The 26,672-nt window shown below is 42.8% G+C and overlaps 6 protein-coding genes across 6 annotated transcripts; 2 read left to right on the forward strand and 4 right to left on the reverse strand.

Annotated features, from left to right (window-relative positions):
- Nucleotides 1-168: 168 nt before the first annotated feature.
- Nucleotides 169-1,002, reverse strand: CLUP02_01841 (uncharacterized protein; the record flags this gene model as incomplete). The annotated part of the gene is made up of 2 exons (XM_049280877.1): nucleotides 169-573; nucleotides 865-1,002. The coding sequence occupies 2 exons, from the start codon at nucleotides 1,000-1,002 to the stop codon at nucleotides 169-171; spliced, it is 543 nt and encodes a 180-aa protein (XP_049136834.1).
- A 367-nt stretch (nucleotides 1,003-1,369) lies between these two features.
- Nucleotides 1,370-4,009, forward strand: CLUP02_01842 (uncharacterized protein; the record flags this gene model as incomplete). The annotated part of the gene is made up of 3 exons (XM_049280878.1): nucleotides 1,370-1,790; nucleotides 1,840-2,147; nucleotides 2,231-4,009. The coding sequence occupies 3 exons, from the start codon at nucleotides 1,370-1,372 to the stop codon at nucleotides 4,007-4,009; spliced, it is 2,508 nt and encodes an 835-aa protein (XP_049136835.1).
- A 429-nt stretch (nucleotides 4,010-4,438) lies between these two features.
- CLUP02_01843 (FAD-binding domain-containing protein) lies at nucleotides 4,439-6,179 on the reverse strand (the record flags this gene model as incomplete). The annotated part of the gene is made up of 5 exons (XM_049280879.1): nucleotides 4,439-4,542; nucleotides 4,589-4,766; nucleotides 4,814-4,881; nucleotides 4,929-5,634; nucleotides 5,697-6,179. The coding sequence occupies 5 exons, from the start codon at nucleotides 6,177-6,179 to the stop codon at nucleotides 4,439-4,441; spliced, it is 1,539 nt and encodes a 512-aa protein (XP_049136836.1).
- Nucleotides 6,180-6,813: 634 nt separating this feature from the next.
- CLUP02_01844 (uncharacterized protein) lies at nucleotides 6,814-8,410 on the forward strand (the record flags this gene model as incomplete). The annotated part of the gene is made up of 4 exons (XM_049280880.1): nucleotides 6,814-6,934; nucleotides 7,019-7,246; nucleotides 7,309-7,949; nucleotides 8,018-8,410. The coding sequence occupies 4 exons, from the start codon at nucleotides 6,814-6,816 to the stop codon at nucleotides 8,408-8,410; spliced, it is 1,383 nt and encodes a 460-aa protein (XP_049136837.1).
- A 7,966-nt stretch (nucleotides 8,411-16,376) lies between these two features.
- Nucleotides 16,377-17,127, reverse strand: CLUP02_01845 (uncharacterized protein; the record flags this gene model as incomplete). Its single annotated transcript, XM_049280881.1, has 2 exons — nucleotides 16,377-16,964; nucleotides 17,011-17,127. 2 exons carry the CDS (start codon nucleotides 17,125-17,127, stop codon nucleotides 16,377-16,379), a joined length of 705 nt encoding a protein of 234 aa, XP_049136838.1.
- Nucleotides 17,128-23,523: 6,396 nt separating this feature from the next.
- CLUP02_01846 (ent-kaurene oxidase) lies at nucleotides 23,524-26,662 on the reverse strand (the record flags this gene model as incomplete). The annotated part of the gene is made up of 10 exons (XM_049280882.1): nucleotides 23,524-23,644; nucleotides 23,849-24,275; nucleotides 24,344-24,940; nucleotides 24,997-25,065; nucleotides 25,176-25,709; nucleotides 25,775-25,874; nucleotides 25,939-25,992; nucleotides 26,273-26,331; nucleotides 26,386-26,539; nucleotides 26,603-26,662. The coding sequence occupies 10 exons, from the start codon at nucleotides 26,660-26,662 to the stop codon at nucleotides 23,524-23,526; spliced, it is 2,175 nt and encodes a 724-aa protein (XP_049136839.1).
- Nucleotides 26,663-26,672: the final 10 nt, after the last annotated feature.

Genomic DNA, 26,672 nt, shown 5'->3' on the forward strand with positions numbered 1-26,672 from the left:
GCGATCGGCCAGTCAGGAAGTGGGCCAAGCAGGAGATATCAAATGTATTACTTTGTGCTAGCTGCTTTCCTGCCACCCGAGATATTCATAGTCCTGCCGAGTCCATGTGATAACCAGAGATATCAACCCTTTTAACTTTTCCTTTTGCCACGAACGTAGGAAAGGATGCTATATGCCCATCAGCGGTTGGCTTGACAAGTTGATACGATGTTGGGGAAGGCCAACCTCGCTCAACTCGGCCGCAGATGATGCAGTTGTTGTCGCTGAAAGGAAGCCGACGACGTCCGAGTCCCACTGCTCCGGATCGTCCAGCCCTAGATTAGCACCCTCCTTCACGTATCCTTGCATCAGCTCCATCATTGTGTAGCCTAGGTCAACTAAGTCTTTCTTACGGCCCAGCGGGCGACAATCTTCCTGGCCACCTAGCATTCTGATCAGCGCCGCATTCGCCAGTGGGTGAGACCAAGCGTTACTCAGCTTCACCCTACCGCTGGGGTGGAGTAGAACACAGGAGCAGCTCAGGCGGCCGTGCTGCAGTCCCATCTTCTCGAGATGGGCCAGCGCCTCTACAACCTGTCTACTTGTGAGACCAAGTGTTCTGCCATGGGGGCGGATTACACAGACCTGCCCTATGATTACTGCCAGCCGTTGGTAATTGAGGTATAGGTTTCTAACCACCTCTTGCAGCGATCGTGGCATATATTCGTAGATAACGTGATGATTCGCCTTCTCGCTATAGATTTTATGCACTGTAATGATATTTAGGTACTAGATCGATTAGAGTATCTTTGTCTGCTGCGCGGATAAGTCCGGGAAGTGGTAAATGTCTACGACGTCGCTAGATATCCCTCTCTTCTCGGAAACAAGAACGAGATCGCCGTTACCTAGCACTTGGTAGTATATTCTCTCGTAGGCAGCCCAAGGTGATGTCGCTTTGACAAAAACAGTGGCTGCCCCAGAGCTTCCGTCTTGTCTTGCTTTGACGATCCTCAGGAGCTCCATTTGGCGAACGGTGTCGATATTGACGTTGAGGAGAGATGGGGGAAATATGCCTTTCTGGTCGCTTCCTGCCTTCTGCTCGGGAGGATAAATGCGAAGATAGATATACTCGTGGAAAAAAAGAGCAACAAAGAGGAACTCAGAAGAAATGTGGCGTTGTGGATGCGAAAGAGTCGAGAAGCGTCGTTTCCAACCCCTTCAAGAACATCATGCCAGGAGCCGAGTTTGGAGTTTGGTTCGCAACATGAATGATCTAATCATCTAATCATTTGAGAGCATCGGAGTCATCTCGTTCTGATCCCCATCAGTTCCCGGTCCATTCAATCACTTGCCCTCCCGAACCCTCGTCGTGTACACAAAAGATCCTGCAATGGTAGAAAGCAGTTTCACAACAACGAATCGGCGACTTGAAGACGAGCGTCGCGCCAAGTTCTGCGGTACTGCCAGTATCTGTATATCATCACTGAAGCCGGCGTTGAGGACGGCGAACCGCGTTCGTCGTCCCGTCCCCGAACCGCTCAAGAGCTTATACCGAGAAGAGCATGGCTGCCGACAAGAAGATCATCGACACCATGCCAAGGCTATAATCAGTCAGTCCGACCTGGAAGCCGCCCTGACGAAGGCAGGGATCACGGCTTCTCGGCTCCAGGGCGATGCGTTGCCCTATCCGGTCTTAGGGCTCCCGCCCGGCGTACAGCTCGAATGCCTTCAGGGCTCAGATCGTATCATGGCAGCCGACGAGGTGTTTGACGGGTCGAACAAACATTGGACAGTCGACCTGTATCTGGACGGTGCGTTCGCGAGGGAGGCGCCGGGGCGGGGTCCACTGACGTCACGCAGACCTGAGCGATGACCTGCGGGCGCTTTTCGTCGAAGAATACGAGTACCAGAAGGAACCTGACGATGGCGAGTTCTACTGCAAGATTCGGGGGTATCAGGGACATCATGGCGACGAAAACCCTTTCTTTGAAAGAATCTGGCTGGGACGGCTGGCTGCTCTCTCCAAGAACCGTCGACATCTTCTGGATCAACTATTCCGCCATAAGAAATACGCCGACGCCTTCGATGCGCTCTTGGCTGTCCCGGCCCTCTTTTGCGGGTTTCGACTCAGCGTAGTGCACCAGGTCATGTGCATGAGGTGCGAAGAGGTACGGCGACGTTCCATAACGATGGCAGTTCAACGTCTGACCAGAAGCAGCCTAACCTGCATTACTTGCAACACATCCTCAAGGTATGGAGCGAGATATGCGGCGGCGACGCCCAGGCTATGCGGCTCGTTGATCGACCGACGATAGAGCGTTTGCAGGGAAAAGCGCCCGGGGCGTTCAGCGCGGACCACGACGAGCTCCTGAGCGACCTCAGAAGTGGGCGCATTTTCGGAAACTTTTCCCAGCAACAACGGGAAGAAATCAGAGCACGGGTCTGTAACGTCTCGCAACAATGTCTGATACCGTCGCTCTTCACTTTCTTCGAGGACCGAAAGTTCCTTCACGCTGCCGCCGGCTGCATGAGACGGCTGACAGGTGTCAACTCCAAAGTCACAGTTTCGAGCCGCCTGGATGAGATGTTCCTGGACTCACATCAGCAGCCTGATCTGTGCATAGTGCAGCTATCTCCAACGGGCTATGTGACCGTGCCGGGAGATGCGGCAACCCGTTTCGACCTTGGCTGCCGGCAATTGTGGCTTGCCGCCTTCCGAGAGTTCCGGGAACTGCCGACGGACGTGAAGAAGAAGAAGGACATACTTGCGAAGGCTCGCGGGAGAGCTGACGAGACCACCCTTTTCCAGTTCGCTTCCCTTGCGAACAGACTGGGCTTCGAATCGAATGAGATAAGCAACATCGTGAGGGCGTCCTCGGATGTCGAAGTCGCCAAACGTGTTTTGCTCTCCGCGAGAAAGCCAGGGCAGTATCGATTTCCCGATCTGGAAAAATGCATACACCAGGTGACGGAGATATTGGCAACGGCGCAGCCCATGTCTGCTGCAGAGACGGCGCCCGACTCTGGCTTGAGCGAACTGTGCGCGGAGCTGCCGATCCGTTGTGGAGTTCCTCGCGACAACGATCACGACCGCGACCAAACGAAGCTGTATCTTCCCAGTGTACTGTCAGAGTTCAAGGGCGGGCAGATACGCGTCACCTCATTCTTTATACGAAGGTCAGTTTACTTGTCGTACTTCGGTGGCCCTCCATTCCTGGCTCACTTGGCTTTCGACCAACAGCCAACACATCATCTTGATCTGGGGATCCACGCAGTTAATCCCGCAGACGGGGCGACTCACGGCTCCGAAGCACACACGAATACGGCGGCACAGGCGGAAGCGCAGTCGAGGCTGGACCATCTCAATGAGCTTTCTCAAGCCGAGCAAGCCAAGCTTGACCACCTGCGAAAGCTGGTGCAGGAGCAACAAGGCCGCTTGAACGAGCTTAATGATAGTCTCGACCAAGCTGCTAGTGAACAAAACCCGCAGCGAGACGCATTGGCGGTCAGAGTGCAAGAGGTAGGCGACCAGCACTCAGCCGAAACGAGGATTGTATCGATCGAGACCGGAAACTTGATGCCAGAGACACCACCGCTTGCGGACTTGACAGGCCGTCGTCCTGAAGAAAGGAGCCCTAGACCCACAAAACGACCCCGCAGAGTTACTCGTTTCGACTTCGACAGAGTTCAAGAGGGAATTTCCTTAGATACGGACAACGGTCCTGGCGGAGACGCGTCATTGAGGCAGCAGACAATCACCATCAAGTTCTTCTGGGTAGATGACTCTGGTCAGTGGATCAGTTGCGGCGAGGTCTCCGCCAGCGCGTCCGATTCATTAGAAGTCCAACGGACGGCGGAAAAGTACGTGTGGAAGCAGTATTGTCTGGTCGATACCAGTTACAACTACTTGACTCCCAAAACATGCTTCAAGAGGGTGACGGCAAACGCAACAAATACGATTCTCGTTGTTCGGCCTTACCAAGTGGGTTCGATTATTCAAGGCAGGATAGTGTTGAAACAGAATAAATAAGCATTCAGATAGTTCATTTGTTTACGGTGCGAAAGATCATCAGTATCTGAGGAAAATGACAATGTCTCGACACAGTGCCAGTCATCGTACACGTCCGTTTCCTGCCATGTCGGTCTGTGTTCGCTGTCACGTTCGGGCCAGCGTCCTTATTTCATTGTCATGACTCGACGGTGCAGAGCTAATATGCCCTCAATACCCTGTGACAAGCATATGTTGGGCTTCGTTCACCGTTCAGTGTAGTAGGTGTCTACCATGTACAGTGATGCAAGCCAACGGAATGAGTAATGCTGCGTCAATTGGACAAAACCCCTCAAGCGCCACCACTGCAATACATTCGAATAGGTACAGATGAGAGGAAAGACCATGGCGTTCCAGAGACATAACCTGAATCTTGCTGTGCTGAGATGCACGGAAGAGAAACAGATCACTCTATCGCCTAGGTTGGTAGTCCAACTCTGTCATGTCGACTTTGCTTCCCAAATAACCCCTCACAAGCTTTCGCAAGGTACGTCTTACCTTAGGCGAGGCCGATGCTATGCGAATGAGAACAAGCCCGGGTAGGTTGGGGGGCTGGCTTACCCAAGACCATCATGCCTTCCCTTCCCTTCTCGTTGTCCTGGACTCTTCGAATGTACTTCCCTTCGACTTCCCCCCGAATGATCGCATCGAAATCAGGAGCGCCCTTGGCGATCGTAGCCCGAGGACTTATGTCACGACCTTGAGATATGTGCTGGACGAATATCGAAATCTTCAAGATCTAGCATCGGTCAGCCGCCGAACCATGTTTTCCGACGCCCAACTCACATATCCGTCATCTAGAGTGTCCTCCTTCAGTGCACCATCCAGCAAGTCCTTGATGGCAACGGCCAGTTCTAGTCATGTTAGTCAGGCGGACAACCCGCGCCGGAGAACGTCGTACCGATGGTGTCCAGTGTCCACACGAGGTGAATGCGGCGAGTGCGGGCCTTGCGACTGTTGAATTCGTAAATGAGCTTTTTCAGGTAAGGTAATTGCGCTGCGATCCCGTAACCGCTGGCAACCATGGGCACAACGTCGTAGTCGGTGACCGGGATGCTCATGCCGTGTGGGCCACCAAAAAGGGCGGGACAAGCCTTCTGCGACTTTTGCGATTTGCTGAAGTGGAGGAGTTTTTGGGTCAACCCCGAGCGGGGCTCGACCAACAAATGAAGCGTGTCGACGGGCGAGGCCGACCACGACGCGACCACAAATGGGTGGGTTTGCCACATGGACCGAAGCCTCGCTGAGGGAGTGAGCATCCACAGAGATATAGACTGTCCGGCGTCGATGAAGACAGGGCGTGACAGTCTCAATTCAATAATGACGACGTCGCCGGAGCTGCTGATTGATGCCCGAGGGAAGCCGTGAAAGGGGAAGTCGTTGCGATAGACGACCAAGCCCGAAAGCAGTAGCAGAGATAGACCGGATGCGCCAATCGAAACGTAGAGCAACAGGCGCGCAAAGACCGGTTGCGGAGCCAGATGCTCCCAAATCCCGTATATAGACAATACCGCCATGCCTTGGTGGAGGCGGATGAATATTTCGAAGAGGTTGTCTTTGAAGACTGGGATAGAGAGGAGGACAAGACCTCCGATGGCTGACGCCGCCTGTCAATCATGATCAATACTAGGCCCCTCGGAACGTAGGCCACCAGTCCCGGACAGCTTACCCTGACCGCCCCTCTATTGTCAGCCGCATCCAACGAGAACGATGTAGAAGACATCTGAGCAGTGATGGCGTGGAACAAGAGCAGCAACGAAGCCATCACGCCCGTCAAGCCGTGCAAACGACGGACCGAGCGCCATCGAAGACCAAGTAAGCTGGTGAGCGAGTCAAGATGCCACGCCGACAATGGGAAGACCATAGTGATGAGAGACAGATAACCCGCGCGTCGCCCAGCATCGGAGAGTGAGGGGCACTGGAACCAGAGACAGAGGATGTTCGACGCGAGGTAGGCTGCCGAGCCCAAGACATCCGCCCAGCTCCACTCGGCGTAGATGGTCGGGTAGACGAGGTATCTGAGAAGCGGAGCTCGGACGACGGATGCTAGTCGTGATAGCCAGGACCGGAATCGAAGACATAGGAAGAGGAAGCAAAGCCCGAGGGCGGAAACAGAGTAGATGATGACAAGACGAGAATCCGAGTCTTTCATGGTTCGGAGGAAAGCGTTGATCAAGGCAAGCTACCGCGTAGCCAGGTGAGTCGATTGAAATGTGTTTGCGCATCTCTTTTGGTTGGCCCCTGGCAGTCACTCGATCCTAAAGCAGCTGGATTCCATTCTTCCTCTTCAAGTCGGAAAGGTGGACAAGCGGAGCGCGGTACTGTTTCGGGACAATACTGACTGGACCGCGTCTCGACGGTTGGATATCGATGTCATTGCCTAGACAGTCGAGCACGAAAGCTGTATCTTGCTCTAGCCGTTTGAAGCTGCGGTTTCATGGGCCATGGTGAGTGGCTTCGGCTCGGCATTTGAAGCAGAGGTTATGGGTTCTAGCGTAGTATCTCGACAGAAGTGGACTCAAGTTCTGCCGTCCTGTCTGCTGTCGCCATCTCCATCTGAGGTCATTTTCGGCTCAATACAGTGTACAGCTCTACATGCTCCCTGAGCATCTCGTTGCACGGCAAATCCCAGAATGGCTGTCAACAGATGCGCCGTCTCGTGTTCAACGGAATCTCCAATACTTGCTGTGGTGCTAGACGCTCCCGAGGCATATATGACCACGAAGACATCGTCTCTTACAGCAATCCTCTTTTCCCGAAACCACATCGTACGCCGGCAGTCAATCATGTCCACAGAGAATCAAAACATTCCACCAAATACCGAGACTCCTGGAGCCACCAAAGGCGCCGCCGCCGCACCGACCTCGTCTCTGCTGACGCCAAACGCGACTCCGGAGGTCGAAGATGGTAGGGTCTAGGCCGAAAGAAGGAGAGCCGCTGCCGCAGCGCAGCAGGTCCCCGAGCCTACTGTAGATGGTTCTGGCAATGTAGATGTAGACAAAGCCACGACTCCCCAAAGCGACGCCGCCGCCACACATCGTAGAGAAGTTTCGGCCGAGATCCAGCGTATCCTTGGATGCGCCGATGATTCCTATGCAGAAATCATGGGGGTCAAGACGGACGCCACCGCCAAGGAGAAAGAGGCCGCCTGGAGACGCTTGGGGTGCCTGTTGCACGAAAAGTCTACTAACGAGAAGGATGCTGAGAAGGCTTTCAACAGTAGGCCTGGATCGGCTCACCCTATTGGTTGCGTGCTGACATGACTGTAAAAGAACTCCTAGTGGCTGCAAAGAGTCCGGAGATAGACGAGTTCGATATTGAGGAGATGCTCGACTGGGACGGCAAGGAGCCGCTTCCAGATCTTGAAGAGGATTCGATGGACGTTGATCCCATTCCCGTTCCACCGCAAACTGTGAGGGATATTTTCGACAAGGCAACACCTTCACTTGATCGTCTGAAAGAGAATTCTGATGATCCGGCCGCGCTGAAGGAGATAGCAACATTCAACATGCTGATCTCTGAATTCGCCTTAGCCCAGAAGGAAGTTTTAGGCGATGATGCTTCTGATGTGTCCTCGGACACCTGGAGCATCTCCGTACCGTTCTTTGGCCCTCATTACAGACTGGTCCGGGACAATTACCAGATTCTTGTCAACGAAAGAACGAACAAATCCGCCAGACGTGCCATTGCCAAGACAAAGAGGCTGATTGACGAATATATTGAATGGCATCACTTTCCGCAGAACTGGACAGTCGAGACGGCAGATACATATTTAGAAAGACAGGACAAGGGAGGTAAGGAGGCCGAAGGCGCCAGGCTTCCTGGAAGCCTGGCGGCTATACGCTACCCGTGGACCACAGCCCCGGCGGCCGACGGCTCCCTCATCATAGGGGTGCGGAAACAAGGGCGATTCGGGAACCAGGTATGCGTCGAGAAAAGAAAGACCCCACCGCAGACTGCTGCGTCAGGTTCCACCAAAGAGGCATTGAGATCCTTACCGTCAGCAGCTTCAGCAAGGTCCTCGGTCGTTCGAGTGCGAGGGCCGAGATCGAGAAGGTCTGTCGGAGAGACGACATCGCCCCGCCTTGGGACGCCGGTTACATCAGCGAGTACCATGACCCCTCGAGGCTGGAAAAGAACCCCGTTCATCGCAGAGCCCTGCAGAAGGCTCAGGCAGAGTCGTCCGCCAAAAAGCGTTTGGACGAGCGAAAGCAAGACCTGGATGAGGCGGCAGGCAAGACTGACCGTACGCCGAAGGAGCTGGACGACAGAGTCGGACTTCTCGAAGTCAGCATGACAGAGATGAAAACCTTGCTGTTGGTCTTACAAGAGAACATGAATATACTGGTGGCATCGATCCAAGCGCCTGTGCAGCCAAAGTAGAATTTACTATGGTTCAGGAAGGTCATGGCTGGGTTTGCTCCGTGTATTACTTATTCATTGAGGCGCATTTGTAGTCTTTGCTCTTTTATTTTCACGTCATGTTGCAAGGATACTAAGCTAGAATGATTAGAATATCTCGAGGTCCGAAATTGATTATCTGAAGAAGAGCGTTGAGAGAATCGTGAGCATTTCAAAAGCTACTTGCTGACGTGCGCTAGGAGTCTGGCTCCGAACACACCCAGGGAAGAACTTGACGATAGGATCGCACTTATCGTTAACCCCGTTAACCCCGTTAACCCAGTTAACCCAGAAGAGCGTTTACCACAGCGCCGGCTGAGTGCCGACATGATTCAGATCACTTGCTCGATATTTCGTTGCTATATAGCTTATCGTATGTGTTAGTATCCCTATTATAGGGTAGTTAGTTCGAACCGTAGTTGACGAAGAGATCAATTGAACTATATAAATATCTGCGTAGGTATAAAAAGGAGGTTCTAACCATAGGTTAGGCTGGCTATGATAATTATAAATAGGGCCCCTAATTAGCCCCTGCGTAGTCGGCTATATACCGCGGTCGAATTAGATTTTTAATCCGATACTAACTTTCTCTTTTTTTTATCGATTTAACCGCTACGGTTAGAGGTATAATTCGACCTCGGGCCCGTTTACTAGGTCGTCTCCTTTTTCCCCTTTTCTCTATTCTTTTTATATAACCTATCCCTCTATTCGTATAGTGACTTTTCTACTACTTACGAATTACTCTAATCCTTTATTTAGTACTACTTTTATAAAAGCGTTTACGAGGTTATCTTTATTATTAATCTAACGGATTTCGAGTATCTCGCGCCTTTTATACGATTACCTAAGGGCTATAATATCGATTATAAGCCTCTTTTCCTTCGTCGTTCCTAATTTAATAAGGTATTCGTATAGCGAGTAGGAATTAGTATAAATAACCGTTAGAATAGGTAGAAGGCTAATTCGATCGGTAATCTTTCTTAGCGTCGTTAAAATTGTATAAGAGAGGTTAACGCTATTAACTATACTATAAACCTCCGATACTAACACACTTCTCGTTACCCACTTACTTTTAGTTAACGAGTAATAGATTATATTACCGTATATAGTGAATTCGCTCTCGCCCATACTCTCGTTAGCTAGGATAATAATATACCCTAATTACGAAGTAAGGTCGTTATTATTTATAAATAACCTATCGACGAAAACGTAGAGCTTACTAGTCGTAAAGTCGATCGGGTAATAAACGAGACCTCGATCGAGATTCGTCTATTACTACTTAAGCCGCTTATTAAGTACCTCGACGTCTCGTTTAGTTAGATCTATAGCCTACGCTACTCTAACGTAATTAAAAGTTACCTCGGGCTAATAAATACTTATAATATATACCCCTCGCATAAGCTTAGCCTTATACCGCTTTTTAATATCGGTTACGTTCGGGTTAACGAAGTTAATCTTCTCGCCCTACCCCTTTTACTAAAAAATAACGGTTTCTCCTTTAATTATAAGAATCCCGCCGTTAAATACTAGGGGGGTATTTATTATAAGGACCTCTTTTAGCTTCGCTACGAAGCCCGCTTTCTAAAGCTCTTTATTTTCCTTTTTTATAAAGTTAATATCGGATAGGCCTAATATATCGTCGGTTTATATTCTAACGATCCTAAATTAGTCGCCTTCGTGCTCCGTAACTAATAAGCACGGGTCGTACGTAGAGGTAACTATTAATAGTTAATTAATATAAAAATCGTAGTAAGTGGCCTATTAATAGGTACCCGATTCTGCGAGCCTATATAGTGGCTTAAGCACTTTAATAATCGTGCTTTTTAGGTACTTACTAGCTATTTCCTTTGGTAGATAGGCTAGGATTTTCCTTATGAGCCCTGTGGCCGATTAGGTATATACCTAGGTAATATTACGGCTCTAAATTTCGTATCCCTTTTTCCGTAGCAATGCTATTAGTGCTATTATTAATCGTTAGCTATAGCGCTATATAGTAGGCGATTATATAAGTAGCGTCGCCTTTTCGACGTCGCCGTACCCCTAAATTATATATCTAGACTTCTCGTATAGTTAGGGTATTCCTTTTTTTTTAATTTTACGAACTATTTATAATTTGAATATGCGGAGGTTTATATGCTTTTCTAAATCGTAGAGGATAAATTAATAAACCCCTCGATCGCGTAGAGTATCTATTTTAATAAGATCTAATCCCTTATACGGCTTTTTAGTAGTTATAATTACGCCTTCCTTGCGTAGTTTAACTACTAGCTCGAAATTAGCTTTTTTTTTTACTATATAAAAGGTATTAATTACCTCGTCGCTAGTAATAAATTGCCGCGTTAGTACTTACCGTCGTAGTCTCCTACGACGTATTAGTACCCTTTTAGCAATTTCCTCTTCCTCGTCGTCTATTAGTATTATTACGACGATTTCGTCGAGGATAATTTCCTATACCTCTACCGCAGGTTATATAGCTTCCCTTAGCTTTTCTTCTTCTTATAAGTTAGAAATTACCTCGATAGGATCTATATAATATAATTTAACTACCGTAATTAATACTTCGAGTAACTAGTTACGATCTTTTACAACTACGTAAGAACGCTCGTTAACGGAAATTAATTTATATAGCCTAGCCTATTATTAAGTAATTTCGCGCTATACTCGTATATCCGAATTTAGGGGCATATCTAAATTAACCCCTATATTAGGCCTATTGTGCGTAGTAATTACCTTATTAACTTACCTTCTTACGCTTACCTCGCGTAGTACCCGCATTACTTTTTTAACTACTTAAGCTCGCTAGCTTATATTTAGCGACGGTAGCGAGGCTAAGGTCGTTTTTAAATATATTCTAAATACTAAAAGCGTCGGTATAAGCCCGTTAGGCCCTATAGTATCGTTATAGTATTTAAGTACTATCTAGAGGCATTCGTCGTCGTTAGAATCGGGATTTTCCTCTTTAATAATTTTAAACGCTCTTTTTAATTACTAGTGCGCCCTTTCTACCTTTTTAATACTATAGTACGCTTCGACGGGCACGACTTTTAACTATATACCGTAGGCCGTTATATTTTTTTTAAATTTTACTAACTTAAAACTAGTACTAGCGTCGGTTTTAATACCGTCTAGCGGTCCCTAGTATATGTCAATCTAGCTTTTTCGTAGAGCTACTTATATTATTTTTGCTTATAGATCCCGTAGGAATTGCCCTGCTTAGAATAATATAGCCTCGTCGATTATATATAGGACCGGTTGACTATTTAAGTAGAAGATATCGACGACGATCTCTTAATTAAAGTTAAGCTTATTACGTAATTTGAATTTGAATTTGCGTAGGCTCTGCGCATTTATTTAGCATTAGTAGCATACTTTCGTTAACTACTCTAGCGCCCCTATTTCGATATTATTATTACCCAAATGCTTTAGGAGGTTATATAGCCTCGCGACCGATGGGTAGCTAAATCTCTAGTATAGTTGTCTAAGCTTACTTTCCGTTAGGTAATTAATCGACTTTATATTATTAATAAGCCTTATAAACGCGTGCCCTTATTATCGTTTAACTATTTCGAAGTGCTTGCGGTTAGAGATTCTGTTTTTTATATTATCGAATATAATGCTTAGTCGATCTATGTCTTTTAGATATAGGAGAAATGGGGTATTAATGGGTAGGATATAGAAAGTTATCGTTCCGAAGTACGTCTCTACTTTTACCGTACTTAGGGTAACGATTTCCTTACCTAGGCCGAAGCTAATCCTCGCAATACCCGCTATTAACGTATTAAGCGTTACTAGCGCGATTTTTTATAACGCTTAGAATTGCCCTTTTCCTCTTATTAACTATTACGATGCCCTAGTATCTAGGATAATCCTATGGAAATTGTCTAGGCCGTACCTTTCGTTCGCATAGAATGCCTATACGAGCTTAATATTTAAGTAATCTAAGTAGTATAAAAAGGACCCCTCTAGCTGCCCCTAGAATTGCTTAGCACCTTATCTCTTTTTTTTAAATATTAAGAGAGTAGAATTCTGTGCTATTAGATTCGTCCTTTTGCCTACCTCTGTATTCGTCGTCTAAGGGACCTTCCCTTACTATCCGTAGATAAAAGCCTGCTTATTAAGGGCTTTTATTACTTTTTATTCGTTTAGCCTCGTATATCCTCCCGAGGCTAACGGGGCAAAGAAAGAGTAGTTAATATCGTCGACTTCGTCATAATTTAATTCGTCGGTATAGGGGGTAAGATCTTCTTTATTTTCCGAATCTCCTATAAGGTGCGGGTGCTTTAGGCTACTAAATTAGCTACTTTTACTAGGTTCCGTACCCCCGGATCTACCCTTATATATAACAAGGAATTAGTTAAATCGATAAGGGCTAGTTTTGCTATTTGCTACTCTCGATTTTCTATATTATTTATATAATTTAGTACGCTCTTCCTTAGAGTAGTTACTTAACTAATATCTATCCTTTTTATAAATAAAATACTACTTCTTCTATTACCCTGCTCGCGAGTTAAATCTCTACCTATTTAACGAATCTGGGATTCCCTACTAGCGATTGCCGTACCTAGCTTCCTTTCCTTTTTTATTATACGTTCGGTCGACCTAATACTATTAGTAAGGGCCGTTATACGCCTAGAAGTAGGTTTAGCACGGCATTCTCGCTTTAATATTAAAGCTAGATCTTAGCCTCGAGTAGAGCGTCTCGTAGTTTTTAAGTACTTAGTATAAAGTTATTTTCGCTTTTAAAACGCGCTAAACTGCGGTATAAAGATATCCGACTTTCCGCTCGTTAGTCCCCTTATTTAGCTAGGTTTTCGCTAGCTTATTAATTCGATTAATAAGCTTTTTAAGGATTTTTACTTACGATTTACCCTCTATTATCCTGGCTATAGATACGAAAGAAATCGCTCGTAGCTTAGATAGGAGCTCTAGGTTCTTATTATAGGTCTCGAAGCGGCTTCGGATTGCGTTAATTATGCTAAGAAAGTCGTTTTAATTAAGATTACGTACCGCTTTATAATAGTAATTAGAGGCTTTGCTTACGAGTATAATATTAACTACCGAATAATACTAGTATTCCCTAATTCCGACTTTTTCGTAGTAATTATAAAATATTATTAGGGTTTCTTATAAGACCTTATACTTCCCCCCAAAGTATAATTTCTTTTTTAGGAAGATCTTTTTAAGGTCTATAAACTGCCTCGTATTTACCGCTAGATTTTTAATATTTATATACGATCCCTGCGTCGCTACGTATTATTAGTAACTTCGGGTGGTCTGCCTCCTTTCTTACTAGCCGATTAGTACCGAATTTTATATTAGTAGCGGCGACGAGCTATAGATCGAAATAGGCGGAATTGTCGATTATCGTACTTTTAATACTATATTTTGCCTCTATATATCCTTTTGCGACGATAGATTGCTATTAGTAATTATAAGAAGGAAATTTGGGTCGTTTACCCTTTTTTTAAATTCGTTAAAGCGATTATACGCCCTATTGACTTATGCCTAGGTCTATATTACGAATTCTTCCTCCGTAATCGTTATTACTAAGATTTCGTAAGGTTCTTATAATTATAATTGCGCTAGTAGTACCCCTCGCCCATAAAGGAATTTATTAACTACTTTCGCAATTCTTAGGCTTGCGCTTGCGAACTATTCGTCTAGCTAATAGCTAAGGTCGTTTACGATCTCGTAAAATAGGGGTTACCCCTACAGCCCCTTTTTCTCGTAAACCTTAGTTAAATAGATTAATACTACGTTAATTTGCTCGCCGTTAGGCTAATCTGCAATTCTATATATCTACGTCCCCTAATAGTCCGGGTTAATATTTACTTACTTATAAGGGATGGGGATTCTATTTAGGATCGGGTTTCGCCCTCTCCTTTCTTACCCTAACTTACTAAGGGTCGTACCTTAGCTTATGCCCGTATTAGCGGTTACTAGCGTATTTAATCTTAACGGGGATATATTTAATCCGCGCGCCGGTCGTAATAAATTTATACTTTCGCTACTTAACGAATTTATTAAGGTCTAGGAGATTCCCGCTTCCTCTCGCCGTCTCGCTATTACTCTCGTTTCTACCCTCTTTAGTAATTATTACTACTCTTTTAAATCGCTAACTATCGTACCTATTAAGATCCTCCTTTTTATTTAGTATAAAAAGGTAAGTTTTAGTAGTTCCTTTTTCTAATAGTAGCGGTAGACGTTTATATTACCGTAGGACGATATAATAATTAGTCTCGGGATCTTTACTAGTTACCGATTTCCGCTTTTTTATATACTTCTAGCCTCCTAAGCCTCGTGCTCTCCGTAATCTCTAAATCCCCTCCTCTTTCGTTAGACCGTTCCCTATACTATATTCCTAAGTAATACTCGGGGGGTAGTTAAGGGAGCTACGGGGAGGTCGTTTAGATCGCGGGCTTAAAGTCGTACTCATAAGATCTTAGTAATAATAGACTTTTTTTATATATTATAAATCTCTTAGCTTAATAACTCCTATACGCTTCTTACTACGCTAACTAAGAATATTTATATTTAGAGATCCCTTTTTTTAATCGCGCGGTGCTTTTTTATACCGTATTATTAAGCTTACCTATTGCGCTAATTAACTAGGCGGGTAGTTACTACGTAAGTATTTCTTTCTACCGATTTAATTAGTTAATTTTTAATCGCGGGCCGGCTATGGAAAAGTTATTTAGTAAAAAGGCTACTTAAAGCGACGGCAAAAAACTAGTCGCTTAAGTAGTTCCGTTAATTAACGTAGTTTAACGTAATAAACGTCGACCTCTCGTAAGTAGTAAAGGGCTACGATTACTTAATTCCGTACGGTATTTAAGAATCGCCCCCTTTTTTATTTACTTCCGTAAGGTTAATTAGTACGAATCTTCTATCCCGTGCGGTATTAGGAGGTCGTCTCTTCTACGTAGCGAGATACCTTACTAATTTATAATAATAGAATTTAACTACTAATTAGTATTAGTATCCCTATTATAAGGTAGTTAGTTCGAACCGTAGTTAACGAAGAGATTAATTAAACTATATAAATATCTGCGTAGGTATAAAAAGGAGGTTCTAACCGTAGGTTAGGCTGGCTATGATAATCGTAAATAGGGCCCCTAATTGGCCCCTGCGCAGTCGGCTGTATGCCGCGGTCGAATTGGACTTCTAATCCGATAGTATGACGCCCCTGTGCAAACGCGTAACGATATAAAACCCGAGGCGGCTACGAATACTCCGCTGTGAATTTGGCACCGGGCGGGAGCATTGAGACTTTACCTGCGTACGGGTATTTCGTCCTAGGACTAGGTTGAGGCCGCCGTTTTTCTAGCAGAGAGTGTTTCGGCTCCGGTCTCAGAAGGCATCGTCTTCCTATGTCTGTGCAGTAGCGGCCGAAATCGGCTTCTTAATCAACGCCGTCGAAGGCCTGATACGACTGGACTACTTTCGACCTTTCTTGCCGACATGGCGTCAGGACCTTCGTGTTAATTACCCTCTCGAGACCGACCTTGTTTTCTTGTCATAGCATATGCCGATCCCAAAACATTCTGTATATCACAGGCCGTTTATACTTCATAGCTCTTGCACGGAACGCTATATCCCGTTTTTCTCCCTAAATCTTTCGAGTGTAAAATTAAAATTAAAGAAGCTAAGATTAGTAGCAAAGTCTCATTCAATATCCGATAAAGATCTTGTACGTATCAAGCTAGTAGTCGTTTTTAAATATAGTATATATAAGTCGATAATACGTATATTAATTCCCTCTCGTAAAGATAAGTAAGGAATTTATCAATCCTATACCAAGATCTTAAATTATCTCTATAGTTATAAGACTTCGATTTTTAAATCCTACTCTTTTGAAATATGACAAAGGTAAAGTACTTCGGCTGTACTTCTAGGGTTATGGCTACTATCCTACTTAGAGGAAAACCATAGCCTATTGAGCCCCTTCCTACAAAATGATCTCCGCGAGTGCTAGACTGGCCATAACCAAGCTTATCACGAAGTCTACAATGGACGTCTTAAAAACGTCTCCTCTACTCGCTTCGACACCCAGGAGGTCTGCCACAGCCTCAGATGTTTTGTACAGCGAGACCGCGAACACTGCCACCACAGCGAACAGAATGACAGCGACAAAACCAAGTCCAAGCGATACGAAGCGGAGCAACCGGAACTTGAGGCCGGCAAGCAGTAGTACAGTCGAAACCAATGCGCATCCCAGCCCGGCGGACAGAACGGTCTCCAGGTTCGGACACTTGTCTACCAGCTCCTGTAAGTTGTCGATCTCCTTGGGCGAAGGAAGGAACGAGGCCAGGTCTTGGAGCAGGCGAAACGCAGAACCAGGAATAGCGGAGCATTCGGAGTCCACGCATGCGTACCTCGTGCCCACCGACACGCGCGACGGCAGACTGGCGGCGACTAGAGACTCGCCCGACGCGACCGCGGCAGTGACGACGCTGGAGGCCGCGCTTTTCACCGCTGTGGCGATAGACCCAATCACGTCAGGGACTTGAACAAAGCGCCGCGCTTCTTCACGTAGCTTTTCCGTCGTTAGTCCCGCATCGTCCTCGTGATGGGTCACGTACCAGAATCTGCACTATGCCCCTCGTCTCGTTCTGCTCATTCTGCAAAATCCTGACGGTCAACGCGAGTATGACCAGCGTCAAAATGACGTGAAGCGACATGACGATCTTGGACATCATGCTGCTATATGGAGGGCGGTGTGAACGTGATTGCTGAGTGATCAGGGCTCGGCGGGAGGCCTGAAAGAGCATGTCCGCCTACATATCGTGGCAACATATCCGCCCCGCCATGCAACTGCAGCTGGAATCGTTTCTGGCCCCAAGGTCTCGAGAATTGACCGCTCCAGCCACTGCAGCCACTACAGCCGCTTCGAGATCTTTGCCAATGTTTTAAGACATCGAAGCGCAAGGAGCGTACTGTGTGGAGTCCGGCAAGCACTCTAGAAAGAGCCGTTGGGCGCAACGCTTTGAAAGCCGGTTTCTGCTTGCGTGGCGTAAGGGGCACTACTTACTTTTGTAGTCGCGGCGAAAAATGGCTCGGATGAGCAGGCACTACCATGCGATCTGGAGCTACAGTACGCGCTTCGAAGTGCAGCCCACTCCAGGCACAGAACTGCAAGCTTACGACCCCATTGAATCTCGGCACTGGGTCGGAAATGCGTGGCAGGATACTCCGTATATCGAAATGTGATCAACAAGAACAGAGCATGTCTTTCATCCGCATGGCCTTGTTCTTAACTAGGCCAGATATAAAGTGTTGCTAACTCATCGGTCTAGGCGAGAATCTTCCTCTTAGAATCAGGAACGCCTTTGTATACATATGCAAGTAGGGCAAGTAGGACAACTTCAATCTGAGAAGGATTTTTAATATTTGTATATTTAAAGAACCATTCGACGTTATTAAGTTAATCGCTATCGAGAAGCTCCGAAACGCGCTACGGGGCACTAGCACGATCCATCGCGTAGCGACTCTACGCACATCCCGACGCAATAGATTATAAGCTAGATTCGACGTCTATTACTATTACGAGGGAGGTTATAGTAACGAGTAACGAGGATCTACTATTACAAAGGGTATAAAAACTATTTACAAAAGTCCGACTAAACTAGACTCCCTAAGAGATAATTAATAATACGACTAATAAAATAACGGAGACTCTTAGTATTAGCTAGCGAATAGTAACTACGCGAGCCGTAACTTTAACTAAAGAACGCGCAAAACCTATAATAAATAATAATAAAAGACTACTCTTAACGGTAAGTAAATAAATTAAAAAGCTAAACATAGTAATTAAGATTATATTTAATATATAAAAAAAGTTAGAAATATAAAATAAGAACGTTAAGGTAAAGCTTTGCGTAGTTATTTTAGAGCTATAAATTATTAAAAACGAGCTATAAGCTATTAAAAAAGAGCTATAAATAATAAAAAAACGTATAGAGGATAAAAGTACTAAGACGAATAAAAGCCTCGAAATAATTATAATAATAACTACGACGCGGAATAGTTTAAATACGTCCTATACGGACGTTATATAAAGCGGCTTAGGTAAGTAAGGTTATAATTTATAAATAGCTATACTAAGTAACGCGACGCTACCGAGCCGTAGTAACCCTCTATTTTATATAATTAATATATTAAAAATTAAAAAAAATAGTAATAAGCCTAACGTAGGTTAGGTCCGGGCTATAGTAAAAAAAGAAATCCGTACTATAAATAAATAGAGTAGCTAGTACTATTAGGCCGTTATAATAAACCTAAAGAACGTAAATAAAATCCGGGTTATTTATTATAACGATACTAAGTATAAGCTTATTAAATAGATTATAAAAAAGAGCTTTGGTCCTAGTATACGAGTTTTATAAAACGAACTCTACTTTATAAAAATTAATAATATAAAGAGAACTGAGGTACTAAACGAGAATAGTAATATTAGGGCGGAAGCGGTAGAGGTACTTAGTTAAGAAAACGAGACTACTATTACTAAGATATTTTAGCTTAATAAAAAAGATATACTTAAGGTATATAGGTCTATAGTCGTATTTATAACTAAGGCTAGTAATATATATAAACTAATCTCTAAGAGCTTCTTTTATATTAAAAAAGAGTCCGGTACGACGATAGTGTTTAAATAGCGGCTACGTTTTTAATAATACTATAATTATTAATAAATTACTAAGCATAAGGCGTATCAGTACGCAAACCCCTAGGTATATAAATAATATACTAAGGTAGGCTATTATTATAGTAAATATAATAAAACGATCGTAATATATATACTTTATAATAAACCGTACGAGTTATTTAATAAAAACTATCCGAAGCTATATCCGCGCTTTTATAAATAAAAAGGTCTAGATTTTTTAGCTAAATATAAAAAAATAGGCTAAGGTCTATAAGAGTTTAATAAATAACGAGACGTTATGCGACTTTATAGTTATAGTAATATAAGAGCTATAGGTATAGAGGATAAAAAATAAGGTTATTATTATTTTAATAAGATATAGTAAGTAAATAAGAATAATATTAATAAAATAAAAAAAAGAAGGGAAATAAGGGATTAGGAGTCTACTTTAAGTAAATAGAGAAGTAGAGGCGGAATAAGTACTAATAGCGTCCTCGGATATTATTATAGCCGTTATTTAGCTTCTAAATTAAAGGTTATTAGTAGTATCGGTATACGTACTAATATAAAAGCCGGAGATACTATAGTAGGTATATAACTTATTATAATAAGCTATTATAAATATTTAAAAAGGAATAAGTAAGAGGGTAAATATAGTTCTAATAAGAGACTTTAATTACTACGACTACTTATAAAAAAGCGATAATGTATTAGAGGGCTAATAGGGCGAGGTAGACCTAATTATTAAGCTAATAAGCGAGTACTCGCTCCGTAGCCTCCTTCTGCGCAGTATAAAAATATAAAAAAAGAACGATATAATAATAACTATTAACCTATCCCTTGTATTTAAAAAACTAATAAAAACGGTAATACGATACGCCCTATATAAAATAAATTACGGGTCGGATTACTAAGTAATCGAAACGACCTTCGATATTATTATACTTAAAATAAAAAGCCGTCCGTAACTCCTCTTTAAAAACGCTTTATAAAAATAAATTAATAAGAAAGTAGAAGTAAACCTAGGACGAATTTTAATAGGGGGTATAATATAATAATAAATAGATTAACTAATATTTATAATATATAAAGTAGTAAAAGTACTAACCCCTAAGGCTAAGCTATCTCTATATATAAAATAATAGTAAATAATTAACCTTACTTAGCTTTAATAAATCTATACTTATTAAAAGAACTTAGTATAAATAAAAAAAAGGGTAAGTAATACTTAGCCCGAGCTAGAAAAACGCGCCCGCTTAGTAGCTAAGTAATATTACGACGCTATTTAATAATAAAAGAAATACTATTAGGATAATTTTTTAATAAACGATATTAATATTTAAAAGGCTACGAAGTACTTTAATACTAATAAAGGAGTATTTTTTAATAAAATACCTTAACTTAAAAGAGCGGATAGTTTTTAAATAGAAGATATTGTAAAATAAGTTAATAAGTTACTCTCTATATTCTTCTCTCCTCTTTTTAGTACGATTAAAGAAGAGGGCGAGCGGTTATAAAGAGCGCCCGTACTTTTCTTTAACTTAACGTTAAGAAAAGTAAAGAGACAGCTCTTTATAACGAAATTATAAAAAGCCCCCGGAAAGAACGGTTTATTAGTAGTAATATAGAAGTATATATAGTTAGTAATAAAAAAGAGGGTGCTTATAATTTTTTGAACCTTATTAAATAAAGGCTTATTATTAAAATAATAGTAATATACTAAGATTATCTTATTAAAAAAGCTAAATAAAAATAACTACGGCATAGTAAAGGCCTAGTAACCGATCTCGCTACTCTTAATACTTAAAAAAGTACTAAAGTCGGTCTTAATAAAACGTATCTCGTACGTACTTAAGTCGTTTAGCCTCCTCTTTACGAGCTACTTTAATACTTATAAATAAAAGTTAGTAAAATAGGCGCTAATATTATTATAAGAGTATATTTATAAAATATAAAAAAAAAGAAAAGTGGTTAGTCTAGTTAGCTTTAATATTAAAAAAGCTTATAATAGGGTATATAAAAAGAGACTAGTTTAACGACTTAGGGTACGGGGTATCCTTAAGAAGCTAGTAAAATAGGTTAATACCTTCTACTCTTATAGAACGGTAAGTATCCTAGTTAACGGTTATAATTCCGGGGCTCGTCTATTATTATAAATAAAATTACCTTAGGGCTTGCTATTATTACCCGTACTATTCTTTTTTTTTAATACTAACCTTATATAATACTAAATTAACGAGAATAGGGGTGCGCTAGCCTTTATTAATAACTATATAATATAAGTTACTAATTAATTATATAAAGTAAATTATAAAAATATTTAGAATATTATTAATAGAGTACTTAAATAGGAACGACGAAGCGGGGCAACTTTTAAAATAAATAAAACGGCTATTATTTATTTTATATATAACTAGAAACTACTACTAGACTTAATTAGCTTTGTTATTAAAAAGGATAGTATTTAACTAAAGGACTACGTTAAGGTACTAGGGGTAATAATAAATATAAAACTTCGCTTTAAGAAATATATTATAGACGTAACGATAAAAGGGCTAGAGGCCGTACTAAGGCTTAAGTAACTTAAAGGCCTATTTTTAGTAACGGCTAAATAGCTTTTTATTATAGCCGTAGTACTAACTATAAACTATATATTAAATATTTAAAAATATAAATATCGAGTAGCGTAAATAAGAGTAATTAACTAAGTATAAAAGATCGGTGCCTAAGTAATCGTAAGAACCTTTAATATAATAGTTACGGTAATTACTAAAGCGGAGGTAAATATATAATCGGTATAAAAAAAATATAATAAAAAATTAACGATATTCTAAGTATAAATACGAAGCCTTTTTAAGACCTATCCGCTTCGACGCTTACGGGCGGTAGCTTTTAAACGATTCTTATTACTTTTTTAATTAATAGTAGAGGCCTATCGTAACTAACCGCTTAATAAGCTAGAGACTATTAAAGGGTATTCGATTACCCCCTAAAAAGCCCGTATTAATATAATAGTTAATAATAACGCGATTAAAGCGGTTATTAAAATAATTTAGTCCGGGTAAGTAATAAGGATAGTAATAGGGAGCTTAGTAAAAAACGGAGTTATAAGCTATAAAATAACTATAATACTACTTACGTTACTTAGAGGGAGTAGTAACGTAATAACGGCCTTGCGCATACTTAGCTTAAGAATAGAATAAAACCCGTATATAATAAAACTAGTAGTACTAGTAAAAGCAATTAAGTCTCTCTTATAGAGGCTCGATTACCGGGCTATTTACGTATTTACTTATAATAAAGTAGCTATATTAACTATCTAGAACCCGTAGTAGTAATTAGGCTAATAAGAGGTCCGATAATTATACTTTAGTATATAAGCTCTATAAAAACGAGGTAATAAGTTTACGCTTTTCTAGCTCTTATTAATTATAGAGTTAGACCTAGCGCAAGCGGCTAAAGCTATAATAAAAAAAAGTACGAGACTAAATAAAATACTATAAAAACGACTAGCTAGAGCCTATTTAATAGTACTTAAGATCGCTTTATAAAGTATACGATAAAAATACGGAGCTTTACTTAATAACATAAGAGTATTTTTAAAAAAGATCGATATAGCTTTATTAAAAAGATATACGTACGAGCTATATAATAAGCTTTTTTTAAAAAAAAGCTAATATACTAGCATAACTACGTACCGGTATAATAAGATTAAATTAATACTTATATTAAATTAATATAACTACCTTAGCGCATTGCGCCTATAAGTATATAATAAAATTAGTAGAGTATTTTCTTTTTTATTATATATAATAAACGGCATAACAAACTCGGATATTTTAATAAATAGAAATATAAAAAGGAAACTTATCGTACTTTTTTAGAAAAAAGAGCGCGTCCGATCTTAATAACTAGTTACTAAATATAAATATTATTAAAAAGACGATTAAGTTTACTATAAGTACGGAGAGGCTAGATATATAAGTTAATTAGTAGCGAGACTATATACTACTTATATTAATATACTAACTGACGGTAACCCCTATATACCCTCGTATTATTAATAATAAAAGTAGCTTCGGCCGCCGACGATAGGATGCCGAATACTTTAAGAAATAACTTTAAAATAGCCTATTACTAATACTATAAATAACCGTAGTATTAGTATATAAAACTAAAAATAATATACATGGAGGTAGATAAAACTTATATAGGCTTCTAGGAGGTAAGGATATAAATGAAGGTGGAGATTACGTAGATAATTATCTAAGCCCTAATAGCTTAGCTGGGGCATAATAAACTATGTATATATGTATGTCGTGCTAGAACCTGGAACTGTACCACTGAGCCATGTGTATAAAAGACAGGACGCTTTATTCCTATAAAGCTATTCTAAGTACGTATATAGTTCCGTCAGCTAGCCTATAATTAAACAAGAGCGCACCACGAGTTACAAGCAACCGGATAGAACCTGCGAGTCATCATTAACCATGATTTCATACTGCCTCAATACTACAATAAGCTTAGGCCAGCATCGGTCCAGGCCACTCACTATGCCCAGAACGATGCAACTAAAAAGGCATGCCATGTGGCCACGTAGGCCTTTTCATTCACTTTTGAATTAAGATATCTTGAGGCATCCCAATACACTCACACTCACGTGTGCCTATATGACGTTCCCACTGTTTAGACTAACTAACCGTCAGTTGATTACCGCGTTCATCTTGTTTGAGGCTAACTCAGATTTTGCCAATGATAATTTATAAAGGTATTACAAAGAATCTATGTCAATGTAGGGTGTATGCTTGCGTAGAAGGATTCGTGACTCGGGGTCAGACGACACGTTGATGCCATAGCATCTTTTCTGTGGCGTGTATTCTTCTGGAAGCTTCAAGTCATATTTCATCAAAATATGAATCAATAGCAGCTTAACCTCGTTGGCAACAAAAAAACGACCTGGACATGCGTGCTTGCCGAGGCCCCAACTCAAATCAGTCGGGCTCGTGCTAGTTAACTGGAACTGTGATTCATTTCCAGGCTGTTGGCGCAGCCTTAGATATCTGTAACCATCAAATTCACTTGGATTTTGGTACAATTTGTCGTTGCGCATGACGTCCCCGGACACGGAGAGGCGCTGGCCTTTCAGAACGGTTGAACCATCTGGCAGCTTCACCCTTCCTGTGGCAATGCGGTTCATGAAGACTACACCAACCCCATTGTGTTAGCGAGTCGACTTTTTAAGAAGAAAAATGAAAATTTGATCATCCTACCTGGATCAACCTTGAGTCTTTGACTCTCCTTGATGACGCTATCCAGAAGCTTGAGGTTGTACAGGCCAACCTTGCTGAACCCATGGTGAGGAACAACTTTTGCAATCTCTTCCCGAACATCATCCACCAACTGAGGGTCACGCGCTAGGCATAAGAGCGCCTCATTGATTAAATCAGAGGTGGCGTGTATAGAGGCAAGTGATATGAGGACTTGGAAAACAGCTAGATCGTATGGTCTTCCATCCGCTTCTTCTTCAAACCAATCAACCAAGTTGGGAAGCTCAGAGGGCGGCAATTTGCCTCCATGTTTTTGATGCAGAGCTCGTCTCTTCTCTATGATTGGATGAATGATGCGACGCGCCTCGGCAATATGATTTCGCAGCTTTTTGCAAGAGCCCAGGTACTTTTGTGCCGTTCCGCGGAGAACTTTGGGCCATAGACGCAAAGCTTCGGACGCTCTGAGGCAGTCCAGTGTGTACATTTTCGTGATCTTCAGCCAAGCCTCGTCGCGACAATGATCAGGACCAATGAACATGCATGCTGAACACTGAGCAATAATGTCAACAAGAAGAGGTTTCAGTGCGAACTCGCACCACTCTGCCGACCGTTAGCTACAGCCTGTCAACTTTATGATCGAGTATGGCATGACTGACCATGTGGAGCACCAAAAGTCTTATCGATGATGAAGCTTGCCTCCGCAGAGAGGGGCTGGTTAAGAACGTCTGTCAGAAATCATGTTTCAGCACCAATCTCGCAGACAGCTTAAATGACCTTCTGACAAAAAGTGAGGCTTCTACAATGCGCACAGGAAGTCTTGCATCACTAAACTCACCTGCGTGCTTGGTTAGGTGCTTACGGGTGACGGCAAGGAGAAGCCCATCATCAGCGAACCCAACCTCAAATGGTTCAAAACCAGGGTACCCCACGTGGAAATCGGCTTTCAATACCTCGTTCAGGCTCAGATTGGGGTCGTTGCGTATTTCGTGAGCCCATGTGGCAGGTAAAATGAGGATCTCGCCCATGTCCGTAGCCATTCGGTACGGGCGACCCTGGAATAACTTGAGGCCAAGCTCAATGTACTTTGCACAGTTCGGAATGTACTCGATCTTGCGTTTCTTGCCAGAGATATCAAACCAGCGGCGAGGATTGATAAGGGGCCGTTTGCCGCGAGAAGCAGTGGTAATAGAAATCCACAAGAAAATGCTGAAAGTCAGAATAGCGAACATGTATTCTGGCTTACTTGCGCCAGGTTGGCGGGAGACATTTGAAAAGTATGCCAAGGCCCAACTGAGTGGGTTGCTTTGGTTACTGTGGTTCATGGTTGAACGCAGGTTGAAGGAGAATATGCAGGCTACTGTCCACCGTGCTGGCCCAGACCCGAATTCAAACACGTCAGCGATGAAGATTCATAGTCAATAAATATGCACAAACAAGCAAAATAAGCATCAAGTGTTTCGCGATGAGGTGGATCGGATTTGGCAATCAGTCGCCACCCAGACTTCAACCCGATTTTGGTGATTGGCTGGATCCCCTATGTTGCGGGCAATTTGGGATACCGATTCTACGGAGTCGCCGAACCTGTATATTGATGCTACGGAGTCGCCGAACCTGCATGCCGACCCTCCAGGAGCCTGCAGGTCTATGTCGGACTGTGTGAAGCCACTGGAGGGCCTGAACGCAGTTTAAAAGCTTGATTGTCGGGCCATTTCACAACCCGAGAGGTATCCGATTGAATGCTGTTTAACGCCTGACTTATGCCGCTTGGTCAATGGTCCTTGCCAATTCTGACAAAGTTTTTGTTACAAATTTTTTTTTTTGGGCATACGATTCTTCTGTGCGATCATTCCAACGCTAATTCTCAGTTGTAGCTAGAGAGATATAATAATTATGAAATGACTCCAGGTTTTGGCGTGTTTCCTATTGTCGTACCAACGGTTCGTGTATTACAGCATCGGGGGGACGGCGTGAGCCCCACTCCGATGTAACAACTGCCGCCGGTCAATCCTGGTATATTGAACGAAATCATCCGCAATCAACCGAACCTATGGTGCCCACCGCCCCTACGAATACTTCGCCAACTGCATGGTAGTAGGAAACCGTCTGAAATGGGCTGGGCAGGTGAGAGGGAGCGCTCAGTTCCTCCCCCGTGACACAAAACAAAACATGCTTCGTGTGAGGGTTTAAGCTCCCGTGGCTCTTCAATAGGTCAATTGGATGCTCGTAGGATCAGGTCTAGAAACAAGACGTAGCGCGCAGAACAGGAGGGAAAGATCGAGCTGCTTGCAGCAGCGCGTCACTACCAGAAAAGGGGCTCGCCATGACTCGCGAT

Source organism: Colletotrichum lupini, chromosome 1 (genome assembly GCF_023278565.1).
Source record: "Colletotrichum lupini chromosome 1, complete sequence".
Taxonomy (NCBI): Eukaryota; Fungi; Ascomycota; class Sordariomycetes; order Glomerellales; family Glomerellaceae; genus Colletotrichum; species Colletotrichum lupini.